This window comes from Podarcis liolepis (genome assembly GCF_965112155.1).
Source record: "Podarcis liolepis genome assembly, chromosome: 8".
Taxonomy (NCBI): Eukaryota; Metazoa; Chordata; class Lepidosauria; order Squamata; family Lacertidae; genus Podarcis; species Podarcis liolepis.
Window position 1 is genome coordinate 24,628,567 of NC_139560.1, and position 18,779 is coordinate 24,647,345.

General features: G+C 42.0%; 1 protein-coding gene across 1 annotated transcript in view; it reads right to left on the reverse strand.

Annotated features, from left to right (window-relative positions):
- The window catches only part of LAPTM4B (lysosomal protein transmembrane 4 beta), a 52,737-nt gene that overhangs the window by 16,816 nt on the left and 17,142 nt on the right, over positions 1 to 18,779 (reverse strand). Inside the window, exons 2-5 of the mRNA XM_083517453.1 lie at positions 10,794 to 10,905; positions 7,087 to 7,160; positions 6,476 to 6,598; positions 285 to 383 (exon numbers count right to left, since the gene is read on the reverse strand). Of these exons, the coding sequence (XP_083373579.1) occupies positions 285 to 383; positions 6,476 to 6,598; positions 7,087 to 7,160; positions 10,794 to 10,905 (408 nt within the window). The remainder of the gene's footprint in view (positions 1 to 284; positions 384 to 6,475; positions 6,599 to 7,086; positions 7,161 to 10,793; positions 10,906 to 18,779) is intronic.

The window sequence follows — 18,779 nt, forward strand, 5'->3', positions numbered from 1 at the left end:
ATCTGCATAGCTACCCCTGAAGCTCAGGGATGCTTCAAAAGATTTTTCCATGAAAGTGCAGGGAGGAAAGACCCAAAAGGAAGACCCACTGCCAACTTCAGTTCTCAGGAAATGTGAGGTTCTCTCCTTCTTGAGCCAGCCATTCTGGTAACCATGGTGTTTTCTAAGTCACTGTCTCTGTGACCCCTGCTTTTTTCAGTCTTCCTGGATTCGCAACTACTGGTGCACAGGGGGATGAATGATCATGCATCCCAACAACTTGGTTTCTGTAGATATATGCTTACCTTAAAAGCCAAGGTGATACTTATAAAAAGCAGAATAATCACAATGAGACATGTGGGATTGACAGACATAATATCTTCCTTGTAGGGAAAATTACCAGGCTGCAAAAAAAGAAGAAGAAAAATTAGTAATAATGATCGTGCACCTCTCTCGTTATAGAATACTTTACATGACAATATGAGGCCGTTATTTATTTATTAATGGTAGCCTGTTGGTCAACACATGGCATTCTTGGGCAGTTGCCAGGGCACCAGTGGGGCCTACCTGTGAAGCCTAATGTTTTCCCTGTGCCTTAATGTCTGGGGCTAGGGGTTGGGGACATGGAAGAACTTCTCCCCAGAGTTTCTGAAGCTATTGTTAATTCTTTGGTATTATTGCCAAATATATTCAGACTGAATCAAGACAAATATATACTCCTGTGTGCATTAATTTCTTTCTTTTTTTGCCAGCTGCTGGCAATAAGTTTTCTTTTTCTTGAATTTAATTGAAGTGTTCCAATGGTTTCATCTCACCAGATGGTGTGTAACAGACTGGAGATAAATGTTACACAACTCTCCTCTCGGCTTCTTTCTTTAAAAAAACAAATACATCTTATTCTTGTTCTGGTCTAGTATTTTGATCGCTTCTGGCTTTGCCTCCGCAGAAGGAAAATTATCCGAAAGCCTTGCACACCAAAACATAAAGTCACTTGCCTGTCACACCCTAAGCAACCTTTTCATCTGTTTAACATACTCTATTTTTACTAAGACAATGGATGTTACTATACTGGGGCAGCCTGAGTTAAGGATGTGCAAAGATGAAGTCTGCAACCTCCCATGCTAAGGTTGAAAGATGCACAAGCACAGTATCAGAAGGGCTCCCCACCATCCCAATTTCTAATGAGGGCTAAAGCCACAATAACCATACATTAGTCAGAAATAAGACCACTGAATTCCACGGGGACTGCTCCCTAATAAGTGTGTTCAAAATTGCAGCCTGAATTGGTTGATCTTCAAAGGTGCCGCACAGGTCTGTTAGCAAGGGCTGGATCTACACATATCAAAGAAGCGTTTCAGTTTAACGTGTTGCAAACATTGGGTTGGCAAAAAATAGAACTCCACAGCGTCATCTGGTGTCACAGTGTCAGAATGCATAAAGAACGCATATAAAACACTTTTTCTTTGCCAATGTAGCTGAGTCCAAGGGCTCCCCATAAACATCCAGACCTATGGAAAAAGATTATTCCCTTCCCAACTTACTCACATCTACACCTTGTTTCCAGAATGTGGGTTAAAAAGAAGGGACTAAGTGGACAAGGACCACCTAAAGCCATTGGGGAAAGCAAAACAAGTTGCAACTAAGTTCCTCTTTAACTGGCACCATCACTTTGCCAGCTTAGAAGCAGGTAAAGGATACTGTATTTCACACACAAATGTTGAAGAGTATTATTTGAATCGCGAAAATAGTAAAACCATGTGGAGTGACACTGGTAAAAAGTGGATTAACCTTTGACTGCACAGCACAAAGGAACGCAGAATGATTCTTACAAAATGTAGTTGGGTCAATGGTAAATCTTTTTTTGGGGTATCCTTAGTGGGTCAGCAGGGCTTCTATTATCCACGTAGTTCACTAGGAAGTTACTGCCAAGATTTGGCAACATTTATGTAGGAATTTGTGTGTGTTTATGCTGTCCATATACAAAGCGGCACTTGCCCCAAAGTCAGAATTCAAAAAGATGAAACAATTGAACACCAAGATCGTGCTAAAATATATGACTGGGACAAGAAAAGCAGTAAAGTCTTAATCTATACTGCAGATGAACGGACAAATGATTTGCTGCTGAATATTTGGGCAGTCCAGATGTGTGGCAGGTCCACATGTTAAACACATGAAGAAATATTTACTGATGCAACCATTTACTGGCAGTGCTGTATAACTAAATGTGGAATTTCTTCAGCTAGGTTACATAAAAGCACCGCCTTGTTTTGAAGCTGGGAAAACAAACCCAACTGAAAGTTGGACCATGCGTGGAGTTTTGTTTACACCCGGCTGCAGGGAGAAGTGCGTGGCTTCAGATGACAGCCATTGGGCAAACTGATGAGTGATCACTACCGTAGTTGTAGTGATGAACAGGGAGATCCACTTGGAAAACCACTGTGCAGATGGGACTCATGTCCAAGACCCCATGGTGGTACCCAGAAGTAAGAAGAAGAAGAAGAAGAAGAAGAAGAAGAAGAAGAAGAAGAAGAAGAAGAAGAAGAAGAAGAAGAGTAGTTTGGATCTGGTATCCTGCTTTATCACTACCCTAAGGAGTCTCAAAGTAGCTAACAATCTCCTTTCCTTTCCTCCCCCGCAACAAACACTCTGTAAGGTGAGTGGGGCTGAGAGACTTCAGAGAAGTGTGACCAGCCCAAGGTCACCCAGCAGCTGCGTGTGGAGGAGCGGGGAAGTGAACCCGGTTCACCAGATTACGAGTCCACTGCTCTTAACCACCACTGACAGAACTGTAAAGACCCCACAATTAGAGTATTTGTGTCCCGCTTTTCCACCAAAAAAAGCTATCAGAGCCAATTAAAACAAGACATTCCCTGCCCACGGGTTTATAATCTAAAAAACACACGTGAAAGGGCCAGGGAAGGAAGAGGAAGAAAACAAACTTGGGCGCCAGTTCTTAAGTAGTGTGGTGCATATTGAGCCCCTGGCACAGAAACAGTTCAGAGGCAGGAAGCATTTGAGGGAGCTGTCCTTTTGGCAAAACTTACAGAACCATAGAATCATAGAGGTGGAAGGGATCTGAGGGTCATCTAGTCCAACCCCCTGAAATGCAGGGATATCAACTAAGCATCCACGACAGGTGGCCATCCAATCACTAATGATCCAACTGAGGTATCCCGATGGAATGGCTGCTGCCAGGTGATAGCTGAGGGAGATAAGTTCTGCTTTTTTATGGACAGGTGCCAGGGTTGGCCAGTAAGGACTTTGAGCAAGTTGCCCTCCATAGCTCTCTTCCTGTAGAGAGTTTTGCTCCTCGCCAGCTTGCAGCTCCACGCCCTCCTCCTGGCTTCCACTTGCTTGCTTGCTTGTCAGGCAGCCCACGTGCCATCACGACATCTCCTGACCTCCCTTCCTCTAATGTATGTGGCACTTCAGAGTGTAAAATTGCAACAAGATTCCTGTCCCAATAATCTTAGGGCAGGGGTAGGCAACCTAAGGCCCGTGAGCTGGATGTGGCCCAATTGTCTTCTCAATCTGGCCCACGGACAGTTCAGGAATCAGTGTGTTTTTACATGAGTAATAACAAAAATAAAAATAAAACTAAATTATTATTTTTTTATACCCCACCCTCCCCAGCCAAGACTGGGCTCAGGGCGGCTAACACCAGGTATAAAAACAACTGATTAAACTACAACTTAAAAAACAAGATTAAAATACAACATTAAAATGCAGCCTCAGTTCAGGAGAAACTCAAATCAAAAACTTTTGGGGGATGAAAACGTCAAATCTTCACCAAGGCCAACTATCCAGACTGGTCCTATGTGGGCCAGGAAAAAGTCAGGGATGTGCCCTTTTATTTAAAATGCATCTCTGGGTTATTTGTGGGGCCTGCCTGGTGTTTTTACATGAGTAAAATGTGTGCTTTAATTTAAAATGCATCTCTGGGTTATTTGTGGGGCATAGGAATTCATTCACCCCCCCAAAAAAATATAGTCCAGTCCACCACATGGTCTGAGAGACGGTGGACCGGCCCACGGCTGAAAAAGGTTGCTGACCCCTGTCTTAGGGCATGGCAGAATACCTCCTGTATGTTCTAGGTAATGAACATGTATCAACACCAGCCTTGTAGGGAAAGAATAAGAAAGAAGAACTTGGCACAAGCAGGACTTTGACTTGCCATTGTCACCCTGTCATTAGTAAAAGTTCTCTTTGAAGTAACCCAGCTCATGCACTTACTATAAACAAAAACAAATGAACAAAAGAGGAGAATGGCCAGGATCCAAGCTCAGCAAAACCCCAAATCTCTTCCAATCCCTGAGGGAGTCGGAGCCATTTCCGCTTTTTAAGAACGCTTGCCAAAGGGAAAAATAAAATCTTGAGTGAAGTGTTTTGTAAGTGCTTGCATTCCAGTTACTTTGAATGGGGTGCTTAATACAATGAATCCCAATAGATCCTGTAAATAAGACCTCTGGTTTCTCAAATTTGATGCTCGATGAAGCTATTGCAGTTCATGCAGCCATTAATCTTTATCACAGTCCATATCTCTATTTGATTTGAAATTGTTTTTACATATGAAATTATTTTTAAAGTTGGTATTTTTTTACTGTGAAATCCATTCTAGATATTTTATGGAAAGAAATTCATAAACAGAAGAAAAATAAAATAATATAGAATTTAGCACCCCATGCCAATAGAGAACGGGGTGGGAATTAAGAAGCAAAAGACATTTCTCTGGAGGGGACAGAAACAGAAATTCTGCGCTGCATTATTTTCCTTCTTCCATCTATTCCATTGTTCTCTGGACTGCTATGAGCTAATTCAGCATTCTTGTGGGTTTAAAACAAACAAGTCCACATATGGTAACCAGGTTGGCAATTAAGGATCAGAGCAAAACTAAATATAAGGGACAAGGAGCAGTGTGCGTTCTGTCTCTTTCAATCCTTCTTCCTCTTCATAATTACATTGGCCTTATAATGCATCATGAAGCATGATTGCACTGTGTGTCAGTCTACTTCCAGCGCTCAATGATTTAAAGAGGGGGAGAAGCAGTCCATAGCACAATAGCCTTACATTTCACATTCTTTTATTAGGACTTTTGCACTTCCAAGTTTTTTTAATGCAGTTCTCACAAAATGTATCCAAATGCATTAAAATGTATTTTTTAAATGGCTTTGAAGATTTTTGTATTCAATAAAGCGGCATATAGATTTTACAAAATAAATAAATATTTTAAAGCAACGTTGCTATAAAATTAGTATTTTGTAAAGATCCATGGACATATCTATAGGCATAATACATTTGAATGTATAATACCATGATGCGATTTTTAAAAATGTGTAATATAACAATGTGATAATACATTTCTCCCTGCTGTCAAATGGAGAAGAACCATAAAACCATAAAGGTAGAGCAGGTGCTTTGCAATCAAATAAGATTTCAGTTTCTGCCCCTGGCATCTCCCATCTTAGAGCTGGAAGATGGCTTTGCAGGCTATCGAGTTCAAGCCCCTGCTTAACGCAGGAGCCAAAGATGGAAAAGACATTTGCTGAGACCCTGGAAAGCCATTGCTAGTCACTGTAGACAGCAGTGGTCTAATCTGGTCTGCTTTGACATTTTCTTGTATTCTTATATAGCTCCACCTAGAGCATTTGGGGATTTCAGACCCCCACTGTGAAGTATGAAAAGTGTCTTTGAGCAAACACCTAGGCATCATCAAGTTCTTTTTTAACAATGGCTTGATAGGTCTGAACCTGTGATATTTTTTTGTAATGCCAAGTTTAGAGTCTTTAAGGAGACAGAACAAACTCATGGTCAGCCAAAGGTCCACTGACACCAAAAATGGCACTTGCTTGGGTCAATGGCAAAATAACAATAAGAACAGATACTGTACCAGTTTTTACTGATCTCAAGAGTCCCACATATATTTGAGGCTTTAGCCTCCATTTTGGACTCCGGATCAGATGTTTCCAGGGAGGCAAAGATGTTCTCTCCCAGGACTTCTCTTCTGCAAGGAACTGTGCACATGCTCTAAAACCCAGGGCTATGCTCAAGCAGGTAGAATGTAACAAAGTCAGGCTGACTTTTCTAATGATACCTCGTAAGGTTCTTTAAGATTTGGGGTGGTATTCAATGAAGCGCTTCTGCTAGCCCAAGGATTTTGGCTGTGCAACAGAACTTTTCCTCCCTCTTCTGTCACCAGGTACTTCTGCATGCCCTAGATTTGTTCTGGGAGTTCTCCACACAAGAAGAAGTCCTTGCACTAGCAGAAGCACTTAATCGGCTACTGAGTTAGTTAGATACAGAAAGACATAAAAGCTTTGGGGCATTTTCACATGTGAATATTAGAGTTTTTGCAAAAGCCAAAACTATGGCAGATAAGAACCATGATTCATCCAAACCTCCCTTGGGTTTTGTTTAGAACAAAGGAACAAACTGTGCTGCAAACCTTTGCCCTTAGCTTCTCAAGGACAGCAATGAATAATGGGGGAAAGGGACTTACCAGTTGCTGCAGGTAATCCTGAATTGTGCTTGGGTACACAAGTATGCTAATAGCGACCAAGGTGTTGAGTGCAAAATCAAATATTTGGTAACAGAAGAAAGGGATGATCCAGGCTGCATGTTGCTGTATGTTAAAGAGAGAGAGAGAAAGAGGAAACTTAATGGTTATCTAGAAAATTCTAACACACTTTAATTTTACTTTCCCAGAGAGTTCAAAGCAGTTCACAAAAGAACCAAACTATAAGGAAAAAGAGATATCACAAAGATAAATATTTCATTAGACTTAGATTAAAAGTCAGTCATATCATGACCCCTTCTCCCCAAATGGCACCCCTGTGTTGACATTTCCACATATTTTCTAGCATCTGGAATGCCTTAACAGGCAGATGGCTGCAAACATGAAGACCCTTCTGGCCCTGCCATGGGAGTTCGGAGGGATAGGTGTTTTTTCACATGATGTTGGCCACACGCCCAGTTAAGGCACTGTAAATATGACAGCTTGTTATTTTCCCACAAACTTATCAGCTGTTTTGCCTACCAGCTTTATGTATTCAATTTTTATGCAAGGATGGTTACAACTGAATGAATAAGGGGCCATAAGCCACGTGTTACCTTATATGCGCCGTATGTGGCCATTGCACAGATGAGGATCATAAGAAGAGAAATTGCAGTAGCGATGCACATATCTGAAAGAAACAACCAGTCAGTCTTTGGTACATGGTGAAATGGTTCAGCTAATTCTAATCCCAAGGTCTTTCGAGAGGTGGCAAGGAAACGCTGACAAAATATGCAACACTTGATTTGTAATTAGCAGAAGGAAGCAAAAGATACACATCTGAAGAACGTGTGCACTATCAGAGGGTGCAGGAATCATATTCCTTTCCTCCTCTTTTAAGGAAGACTCACCGCCGTTCAAAAAGTATGAAAGAACTGGCACAAGACAAAACTGGATTGCCTTTGGTCTCAGAGTAAGTTGTATCATGCCTAATCACTTCTCCCTCAGTTCTGATAGTGTCAGCATTCCTCTGATACATGAGCGTCCTCTGCTGGAGGACTTAAAAGTCTAGGATGTGTCTAGCTTTGTGATGGTGTGTGCAGCTATTTCAAGATATCTGTGTCCTTGTTTGCTTTGGGGGGGGGTAGTGGTGTATTTTCTTTTTTTGATAATGTGCCATGAATGCTGATGTCCTTGCCTTTTCTTTCAATAGTGATGTTCTTAATGTAAGCTTGTATGATTTGCCCTAAACATTTGGCATTCCTCATTTGTTTTGTCTCAAGCCGTCTTTTGCCACATACTTAGCTGCAAGTGAGCTCTGGAATGAGCTGCGGGGGAACATGAATGCTACTCTTTTCTTTTAAAGTTTATGATCGGAGGCAGCTGTGATGATGGCCTCTAGTTTGGCCTAAGACTTGAATGAAGCAAGGCACCCCAGCCCCAAAGCAGCATTTTAGCAGTATTATTTTCTGAGCTCTGTATGTACACGCAGACAGACGATTTTTTTTTGGGGGGGGGAACCTTATATCTCAAACTGCATTAAATAAATTGACACTGGGCTAGTACTGGGTACCAAGCACCCAGAAGCAAAAATGATATCACCACAATACTTTCCAAGGGAACACAAATATGAATAATGTTCTTGGCTACTAACAATGACAAAACAAAAGTACAGTAAGTACTAGAGCCATGACCATTTTATTTATTTATTTTTTACTGTTTCGATAGGAGTACTTCAAAGTTTTCTTTTGGACGGGACATTTTATAAGCCAGTTTTAGGGTGTCTCCATTTTCACCTCCCTACTAGTGTAAATAAAATAAAATAAAAAACAGTTTTAAGTCATTAATATTATGTATTGCTGATCAATCTTTCCAAAACATGGGCATTCAGGGGAATGAGGGAAAGTTGATAAATGAAACTACTCAATTAATAAAATATACTTGAGTAATAATAGCTCTGATTAACTCAACAGGAAAAGCACCATCTATTGTGATAACACTAATGTTGGAATCTTATAACAACTTACCTAGGAGTAAGTCCGATTGATATCTACTTCCAAGTAGACACATATGGGATTGCACTATAAGAAACTATCTCCTTATTGGTCTACCGACATCAGGAAGGCTCCTTCACTGTGCTCTATTTGGTGGGTGCTTAAAACAATTTTATTTAGAGAAGTCTACCCAAATATGTAGAATGTTGATTTGTGTTTTCATCTGTTTCGTCTTCTTTTTTTAATTGGGTTTTATAAACAGGAATAATGTTATACAAATAAGTATACCAAGTTTTTTCATGTCATTTGTATATCACAAAAAGAGCATAATAAATGTGGAGTAATATCTAAAGCATATGGTTCATTATTAGCAGCCAATGTATGAGTTCTTGGTTCATGAATTGGTTTAAACGATTAGGAAGAAAAGAGGGGGAAAGAGGGTGAGGGGGGAATGGTAAGTGGGATGGGGGCTGGTGGTTATGCTTCTGTTCTTCTTCTTAGTGTATGTGTGGGGTTTTGTGTCAGCGTTACTTGTATTAGTTCTCTATTTCCTTGTTGTATTTCCTTGGTGGTGAGAAAGGTTGGGGGTGGCTGAGGGTGTGGTTGGTTGTCTTTGGTTGGCTGTAGTGAGAATAGATTTTGTGTTTGAGAGGGGGTGTGTGTGTGTGTGTGTGTGTGTGTGTGTGTAGTTTCTAATCAGGTTAGCCAGATTGATTCATATGCTGTTGGCGGATTCTTACCTCAAGCCTATTAAGTTGTGCTGACATTAAGTGTGATGGGTGGGGGACGAGGGGGTTAGAATTAGATTTGGGTTAAAACATGGGTGGTAGGTTTCAAAAAGTAGGTTTTCATCTGTTTATCACTGATTAATTCTCCTGAATGTTTTATATAGTTGTTTTTAACTCTCCTTTTAACCAATTTTCTATTGTTTTATTCTTTTTGCAAACTGCTTTGAAGGTTGTTGTTGTGGGTTTTTTTACAATCAAGTTGTTATGTACTGAAGTTCTCACCCTGGGCCAGCAGGGGGATACTGTAGATAGTTTGCAAATGAAGGATCGAAAAGTGACGTTCAGTGATTGGATCGTTTGTATGCAAATGAAGGATCGAAAAGAGACGTTCAGTGATTGGATAGTTTTAGAAAATGGCAACAGTTACATTGTTCTGGAGCTCTATATAAGCAGGCTGACTGAGCTCCTCAGTTAGTTCTGTTCCAGCTTACAAATAAAGAGCTGCTTTGGAAGAATCGCTGTGTCGTCTGATATGTTCACCCACAACTTAACACAAGTAATGTATACACTTTATAAAATAAATAAATTTAAGATGCAAGTTGGTCCCTGGGCTTACAAGCTAAAAGAGAGGATGCAAAAGGAAAAAGGACTAAGGAGGGAGGGCAGGACAAGACCCATGGAATGACCCTGCTTCCTTCCTTTCTGTAATGGTTCTAGGGGTTGCTCGTGCGTAAATCGGCGCCACACCTGGCTGGGTTGCCTGAGTGAACCCTTTCTGTCTGGACAGCCACTCGCCCGTGGCTGTCTCAATCGCTGGCAGAATCCGTCAGTGGGCGTTTCTTGAACTTCTTCCAGCAAAGAAGTTCTTTGACGCCAAGTCTCCTCCTACTCTCCCTGCGCGGAAGTCTTCTACGCAGGGAGGGTGTGGGCAGCGGAGGACCCGTGCTCCCCCCGCTGGTCCCCGGCGAGGCGTCTTGGAGCCACCTCGCCGATTCCCCCATCTGCCCCCCCTTCTCCACTGGTGCTACGCTGATTTCCTTCCCCAGAAGATGTGCTGCTTCTCTCCATCCCGGGACGCTCTCCGGAATCCCTCTGGAGCCCTCCCTCTCCCTCTGGCTCCGATGGCAGTTCCCTGACACCTTCCCTCAATGGCCTCCTGCTAGAATGGCTTCTTCCATGTGGCCACTTGCAAGCAGCAACCGTAGTTCACAAAACAGATTGAAAATTGTTATCTGAAGACCATCTCCAAAAAAGGATTTGTTCCAAAATGTGTCAAGCCTAATAGAGCATTTAAAAAATGTGTGCGCCTGAATAACTCCTCCCTCAACTGCTATATTAACCTACACTGACTTTCATTGTCAAGGTTATCTCCAAGAATAAAGACAAGGTAGCCGGTTTCAATAAATCAGCTTCAGTTGCAGTCCTCTCCGCAAAACTCATCCTTAATGTCCGCTTATTTGTCAAAAGATTTTTTTAAAAAAGGAAGGCTTTCTTTTTTGTGCAAATTCTAAACCTGGTTCTCAAAGTGCTGTCTTGGCACAATACCAGTTCAATTTAATGGGGATCTGCTTGTAAATTACTAATGAAACGACGTATACTTACTGGCATCGTCCATAAATTCAATGTCACCCCCCAATTCAGCAGTTGTTAAGTGGTACTGGCTGGGGTCTGTCAAGGCGCTCAGTATAATCAGCAGAACCACTGAGTTGATGATCTGGGTAGGGAAAGGAAGTTGGGAAAGTAGAAGGTCAAAAATGAACAAATTCTGATGTTAAGCGTCGTCAGCGTTTCATGAAAGTGAATAGAAGAAACAGTATTTCATGAGAAGAGCCTGCAGGATCAGGCCGATGGCCAATCTAGTTCAGCATCCTGTTCTCACAGTGGCCAACAAAGTGCTGCTTATGTAAAACACACAAGCAGGACTCGAACAATATTTTCTATTGTTATACCATGTGAATGATGTTGATAGGATGACACTTCTCCCTCAGTCTTCTTCCTATATGGTAAGTATGGAAAACCTTTGGTTCTTAATATAGAATATTTATTGATTTTAATATAGAATATTTATATCTCACAAGCCTTCATAAAATCTAAACAGCTACCAATAATTAAAAGCAGTAAGGTAAAGGTAAAGGGACCCCTGACTATTAGGTCCAGTCGTGGCCAACTCTGGGGTTGCGGCACTCATCTCGCTTTATTGGCCGAGGGAGCCAGTGTACAGCTTCCGAGTCATGTGGCCAGCATGACTGAGCCGCTTCTGGCGAACCAGAGCAGTGCACGGAAACACCATTTACCTTCCCGCCAGAGCAGTACCTATTTATCTACTTGCACTTTGACGTGCTTTCGAACTGCTAGGTGGGCAGGAGCAGGGACTGAGCAACGGGAGGTCACCCTGTCACGGGGATCCGAACCGCCGACCTTCTGATCGGCAAGTTCTAGGCTCTGTGGTTTAACCCACAGCACCACCTGCGTCCCTATTAAAAGCAGTATCTGCATATAAACTCCTGGCTTGACACTCTGTGTTTAGGTGACCTGTGTGTCTCACGGACCAGATAGAGAAGGCTAGAGGGCCAAACACAGGTTACCTGCACACCATGAGGGAAGATGTGCTAGCCAGGGGCAGACACTGCTTTAATGGTTGGAAGCCGCTTTGATTTTATGAAGGTGGATGAGGTAGAAATATTCTATATTAAAATCAATAAATATTGCATATTAAAAACAACAATAGAGGTGCAGAATCAGCAACATGTTAGTCAGGGATGTAAAGATGGGAAGCATTTCAATAGAAATTTTCATTTGGCAAATCTAAGAACATCCTATTGACAACCTCTCTTGGTGTGATAGTTTGTTTTTTGATACTGAACACTGGGGAACATTTCAGCACAGCCATACAAAAGCATCCGTCGGCTTCTTTTCCTAATGTGCGCTCTCGCTCTTTCTCTGACCTGTATATGTATTTTAAAAACAGCCTGCTCCCAACAAGGGCTGCATCTGACTGTCTTGCTAAACCAGCGATGGGAATCTCAGGGCACTCCAAGCCTATTTGGGGTCGTTGGGGACTCTCTCTAGGCCACACCCCCTCCCAAGGCCACGCCCCTCACCAACTTCGCTTTCACACCTGCATTGTGTGTTTTCGCCTGGTGAGAATGTACCCTCTAACTCTTATCATGATGCTTCTTGCTTTCCTGGTCAGAGCGGAATGTGAAAAGTAAATGGATATTTGTTGTGGTGCAATGGATCAGTACGTCCGTCTGTTAGCCAGGTTGCTCCTGGATCAAGCCCACCCAGGGCAGGATTCCTGCACTGCAGGAGGTTAGCCAAATGACCCACAGACTGAAAAAGGTTCCCCACCCCCTGCACTAAACCACAGTTTAACACAAGGTGTGAAAGACCTTTTCCTAGTTCCTTCCCTTCGGAGTATCAGAATTCGCTTCAAAAAGTCAATTTGACAGCAGTAAAATCATTTTTATTTTATCATGACAAAATAATGGTACAGACAAGGTAAAATTCATTGCCTGCCCACCCTCTCTGTGCTTGCCAGCCCTTTTTATATCCCCTGTGACGGTCTATCATCTGATTTACACGAAAGCATGTGATTTACGGGAAATGGTATAGAATTTAGCTTTCGTTTCTCCATATTTGGACTTCCTTGTCTCACGTATGTCCAGTCCCTCCCTCTGGGGTTACAATAACATTCATTCAACCTATTCAACCTTGCTCTTTATCTTTTACTTGCCCAAGCCAGACATTCCTGAGATAGGCCTATTTTCACTGTCAAGAAAAAGCCTTGTTCTTCTGGCTGGTGAAAAACCTTCAAAACCTCCCCCCTTTGGGATAACATATGAGAGAGGAGAAAATGCTTTAAACAGTTTTTTGGGATCATATAGAGAACAATATTCTAATGGCCCCTTCAGGTGCACAAGCTGAAGGAGACACATCTTAAGGACTATTTTCTGCCCTCACCCTGCATGGCAGAATTCTTATTATGCCCCCCCCCCTACATACCCTGGCCAGCCATTACTCTTGGCATATTGCTAGTCAGAAATAAAAGTCACCTCTAACAATGGGTTATTCATGCTGCCTCAGTAATCCTGTCCATGTGGATTATAAAATCCCTATTTATAGTTTGATTTGGTTCTAGGAATCTAAATGACCGGGAGGAAATAATAATCCTAACTGGGATTCTTGTGAATGTTCCAATTCACAGATTCCTAATCTGAATAATGTTGATGAGCTGGAGTCAATGAGAGCTTGCCCTAAGCTGTTGCTAGGAAACCATACGTGGCTGCCTGTGGGAAGAGGCCTAGCGAGACCAATCACAGCCAAGTCACCCAAGCTCCTAAATTCATGGCTGCCAGCCAAGGACTGGTCACTGTGGCATATGACAAACTCAAATCTACACATGACACCGGCAGAGCCATTTGCCTGAACCTGACCCAAATGCTGTACAGCGAGGAGGCAATATCTGAGTTTTAGAGTAAAACAGGCCACGGGGGATGAAGAGGTTCGGAACCAGACAAACGCCATTTTAAGCCAGCAGTCACTGTCCCTGAGGCAACAGATCCACGCATTGCTTGCTGTGCTTTTTCAATCGCTACCTCTCCCTTTGGAATGTACTGTTGAGGAACAGCGAGGAGAACATTTCCCTGTAACAATAGTGGAAATAAAGAAGTAACACACCACAGAACTGAAGAACATGCGCAAAAAGCCGAATCATGTGCAAATACTGTGAATCTATGCCAATGCATACGTCAGCGCTTTGTAACCAATCAGCATGTAACACAATTTACCCTCCTGATGGCTCAATGTAAGCAACGTGTATAAAAACATTTCATGGGCACCCAGGAGGTGTACAGGCTTTGGAATCCTGTACCTTCTTTCTGCAGTCTGAATAAAATATACTTTTCTCCGCCCTGCTGTGGTTATTGGCTCAAGGTCACCCCAGGATCGGACCTTAATCTGTTAACTGTGAGGTGACCTAGACCCTGCTCATAACTGCTTTTCTTGCTCAGCTGAGTTAATTTCTAGTACTGGTACTCTACACGTTGCAGAAAAATGCAGGGATGGGGAAGGGAGGTAAGTATTGCAGGCAGGGAGGAGTTCGTTACCCCTCTCACCTGCACACCCTCCACTATTCCAAAGATCTATCTATGCCATCCCCATGTAATATAGTTTTGTGGTGGATAGACATTTAAGCAAATGGGCCTATTGTTACACCTAGTTTGAAAGTTCGAGCTACCTCAGTTCTGCTTTAAGCACGAAGAACCACAATGTACCTCACTGGGCAAAAATATTTATGGGTTTCAGTTTCTCATGCCCCATTCAGTGGGTTCAGCCTTTACTGATATTAACATGTCATTTGAACCTAAAAGCAACTTCAGGACATCACATAATTTAGGAAAGACAGGATGCACTAGCGGTCCCCACACTGTTTCACACACCTTTACAAGACATGCAACAATGGACGAAAAGGAACAATAAAAAAAGTTCTGTTTCAGACACTACAGAGAAATGTGGAGAACAAGAAGCAGACGCTATAATCATTTCCCTCCACATGACAGAATATTCAATGCCATGTTTCTACTATTTGCAAGAGATAAGCTTGGATTTGTGATTACCATACTCACTGCTGATTTATCCACCGACCTCTGAGTGGAATCCTATGCATCACAAGCCTAGATAATAAACTGATTTTTTTGTAGGAAAACAATGGAAGAGATCCACACGAATGATTCTTATTCTGAAAGGGCTCACCTTGAGGTGTTTTGTGTCAAGAAGCACCTCACAGGAACTATGAAGAAAGAGATTAACCAGAGTTTGAATCACCAGGTGTAAACCCTTGTGCACCATACTGTGATTTGAGTTCAGGTCCCATTACTAACTGCTCTGTGGAAAAGACTGGTGTCATGACCAGGGGGATGGCAGAATGCTCAGCCCTTATTATAAAGAAGTCACACCATTCAAACTGTTTCACACACAAAAAGGGATCATCATTAAGCTACTGCACAGAACAAAGCGTTGGGGCATATCCTAAAAGGTCGCCATATATTTGCACGAGGGCTTCTCCTTATGCATCAGAACTGCCCCCTCCCCATCACGTATCCTTCAAATCTGTTCTGGGTCCCCCCCCCCCCAAGCTTCCTGAGTAGATCTGGCAGGCACAGAGGGAGAGGAGAAGGTGAGGAATGTTAATTGCGCCAGCATGACAATTTCATCGGATACTACCTCTTCTTTATAGATACATCCTCATAGAATCGTACATGAAGGGACCACAAGGGTCATCTAGTCCAACCCCCTGCAATTCAGGAATTGATGGGAAGTTTTCCTTCTGCATATTCAGTCCTCACCCATCTTAGAATGTTTAGTTCACATTGAGTTCATGAAACATCGTACCCTGTCCTGTTCTTAATGCATGGTTGACCACATCTACGGAATGCGATTGTTATGCTCTTTAAAGTTTTGCTATATCAATCACTAGTTATAGTTTAATAAAGAGGTTTTCACGCCTGTCCAATTCTGTATTCCCTTTCCCAACCTTTAATCTATTGATGATTAATGCTTATATGCAACCCTTACATTGTATTTGTGTTAACCAATCAGCAACAAGCACATATGTGGCAATGATGTAATATTCAATAAAAGGGACTCCCCGAGACATGCTCGAGAGATGCCTCCCATATGACACTTGTCATTCGTCTGTCGTTTGTTTCAACCCAACAAGGAATCTTTTGCTCAACGTGGGGCTCAAATCCATGACCCTGAGATTAAGAATTTCATGCTTTACCAACTGAGCTAGAACTAACGAATCCAACAGAACAGGTTAAATAGGTGCTATATTGAGTTTTGTGGCATGTTGAGGCATTTGTGTGCACATACTATGGTGAACTCATGGATAAGGGACAAAAAGATGCCCTCTCTACAACTGGCTAGTGTCACTGGAACCCAAAGCAATGGTAGCCATACATGGACCATAACAGATTACTAGCATCATCTGTACCACATCCTGAAGAATGGTGTCAAGTACAGGCGGACTACTTATTACAGTGCTAAGTATTTAACTTCCCTAAAAATAGAGAGCATTGTTCTCAAGAAGCTTATCTTTAAAATGGCCGGCTAGTACTTGCAAGTAGTTCTGCTAACAGGAAAGCATTTGGAAAGGGAAGCAGGAATGCTTACTTGAAAGCAAATGGAAATGCAAGCAAGTTCCTTTCTCTATCACATGATGTAGCTTACTTGGAAATAGTTTGCAGTGTGGTTATTTGGACATCTGACTCCTACACATGAAAAAAACAACAACCTGGAACAAGGAAGGCTGGTTTACCGCTTCATGTTGCGAAAAGAAAATACGCAATGGAGTATTGGTACTCAAACAGCCTAAATGCTGCATGGGATTCTTTCAGCATTTCATCTAGAAGAATATGTAGGTTTCTGGATAGTGTTAAGACTCAAAATGGCAGTCTCTGGCCAACGTCCATAGTGGAACATCATAGCCTAAATCAGCACTAGTGATTAGAAACAGGAAGTGCCAAGAGGAAAAGCAATATTCACAGTCCCAAAGGATTTAAGAAATCAGTAAAGAAAAGATAAATCACAGAAGGGCAGAAATAGCGGAGACAAGCACACAGGCAAACAAGCAGGCAGACAGTATTAGCACATAATGGATTAAAGGAGGCTGACTGACCCAAAGGAGGCTGAGTGTTCTGCCTGCCTGCTAGGCAAAATAAGGTGACTTATACTGTGGTTACATAAAGGATAAAGCTTGAGCAAATCACTGAGCATGTAGTTTAGCAATTCCATTTGTCTGCTGCAAAATGCTTAAGTTACAAATCTGTAACTAATAACCGTCTCAGAAGACTCACCAAAGCATGAGATATACAAGATCTGTTATTTCAGATGTGCTGTGTCTAGTTCGGGTGATCAATCACACAGCAAAAGCAGCACTGTTTGACCCACCCTTGGATATGAGAGGCTGGATATATACATTTTTACAAATGGTAACAAGCAGAACCCAGCTTGGTCAGGTGTCTTGACCAGCTCTGTCAACTCCAAACTATGTCCCTCCAACTGCAACCAGCTACGGACATGTATGCAAAGTCACACACAGGGAACTCGGGTGGCGAGTACCAACAGGACCACTGAGAGACAAACTCTGAGGCTTGAGAAAGTTTGCTTAAAAAAACTGCAGAGCAAAAAGTCAACATTGAAACCTGCCCAATGCAGAATGAGCATGCTCAAAAGCCACAGAATGCTCTGAGTATCAGAAAACTGAATCAGAAAACTTGGGGTGGGTGGGGATGTAATGAAGTATCATGGAAGAGGGTGGGGCTGACTGGCTGGCATTATGAACAGGAGTATTTCTGTAAAGAGGATGGCCAGTTTCTCTGTTCTTGGGGGTAGCTTTGGTTTCAAGACTGTGCCCCAAGGGTTGGAAGTGTATTTTGCCACAGAACTTGCTCCATTATGAGCAAGACAAGACAGGGATTTTGCAGCTGTACACACCAGCCACAACAAATATCTCTGCTAAGCAACCTGCTCAGTACAGAATTCTAAATTCTACAGGATCTGGGGGTTTTAATGCATTAAAATAAATAAATCAGTAAGTGCTTTAAAAAAAACCTCATCTCTTGCGGGGTGGGGGGAAACACTGAAGATGTGATAGTATGCTGTCCCAGTTCAGAAAAACGACTCTCTATACATAGTCAGGGAGATTAAAACATTGCTTATTTGGACACACTATTCCCAATTCTTACAGCCTAAAGAACAAGTGAAATGAGCTGAGTCTGGAATAACCTTGTGAAGTGAAAGGATAAGAAAGAGGGATTTATATCTAGATGCTAGGATAGAGATAAGGAAAACAGGAAGACACAATGAGAGGTAAAGGAGGTGCTGTGGGATGGTGGAAATCAGTGTTTGTTTTTCTTTTTAGTGTTTATATTATTAACTTGTAAGATATGGATTTGTTTGTGTGTTTTTTTTGAATGTTGGTTTTTGTGTTTTGTGTATTGTTATTTTTCTATATTTTTCGTGTTGTTGTTGTTGTGTGGAAAATACTAATAAAATTTATAATAATGGGGGGGGGGGAGAAGTGAAATGTAGCTTCCTATAGAAGGGATTAGGAGATGGATATACCAGCCAGGCACATGAACTCACTAGGATCCCACAGGTAAGCATTATTTTGGAATGGAAAAAGGCCGTAGTGCAATGGTAGAGCATTTGCCTTGCATTGTCAAAGGTCCCAGGTTCAATCACTGGCATCTCTAGGTACAGCTAGAATAGACTGCTATAAAGAGGTGGACCCGTAAACCAGCAAAAGCATATTGGTAAATGATATATAATGAATTAAAGAAAATGTTTAAAGTGACTTTTAGTAAAAAAACAAAAAAAACCCAGAGGCTTTTCTATTAGGTATAATAGGAGAAGAAATTCTCACTGCTGTCGTGTATGCAGTGAGAATGTTATGTGCCCAGGGATAGAAGGAAGGAAGAACCCCATCGAAAGAAGAATGGATAGCAAAATTGATGGACTATGCGGAAATGGCGAAAATGACAGGGAAGATCAGACACCAAGAAGACAAAGATTTAAAAAAGA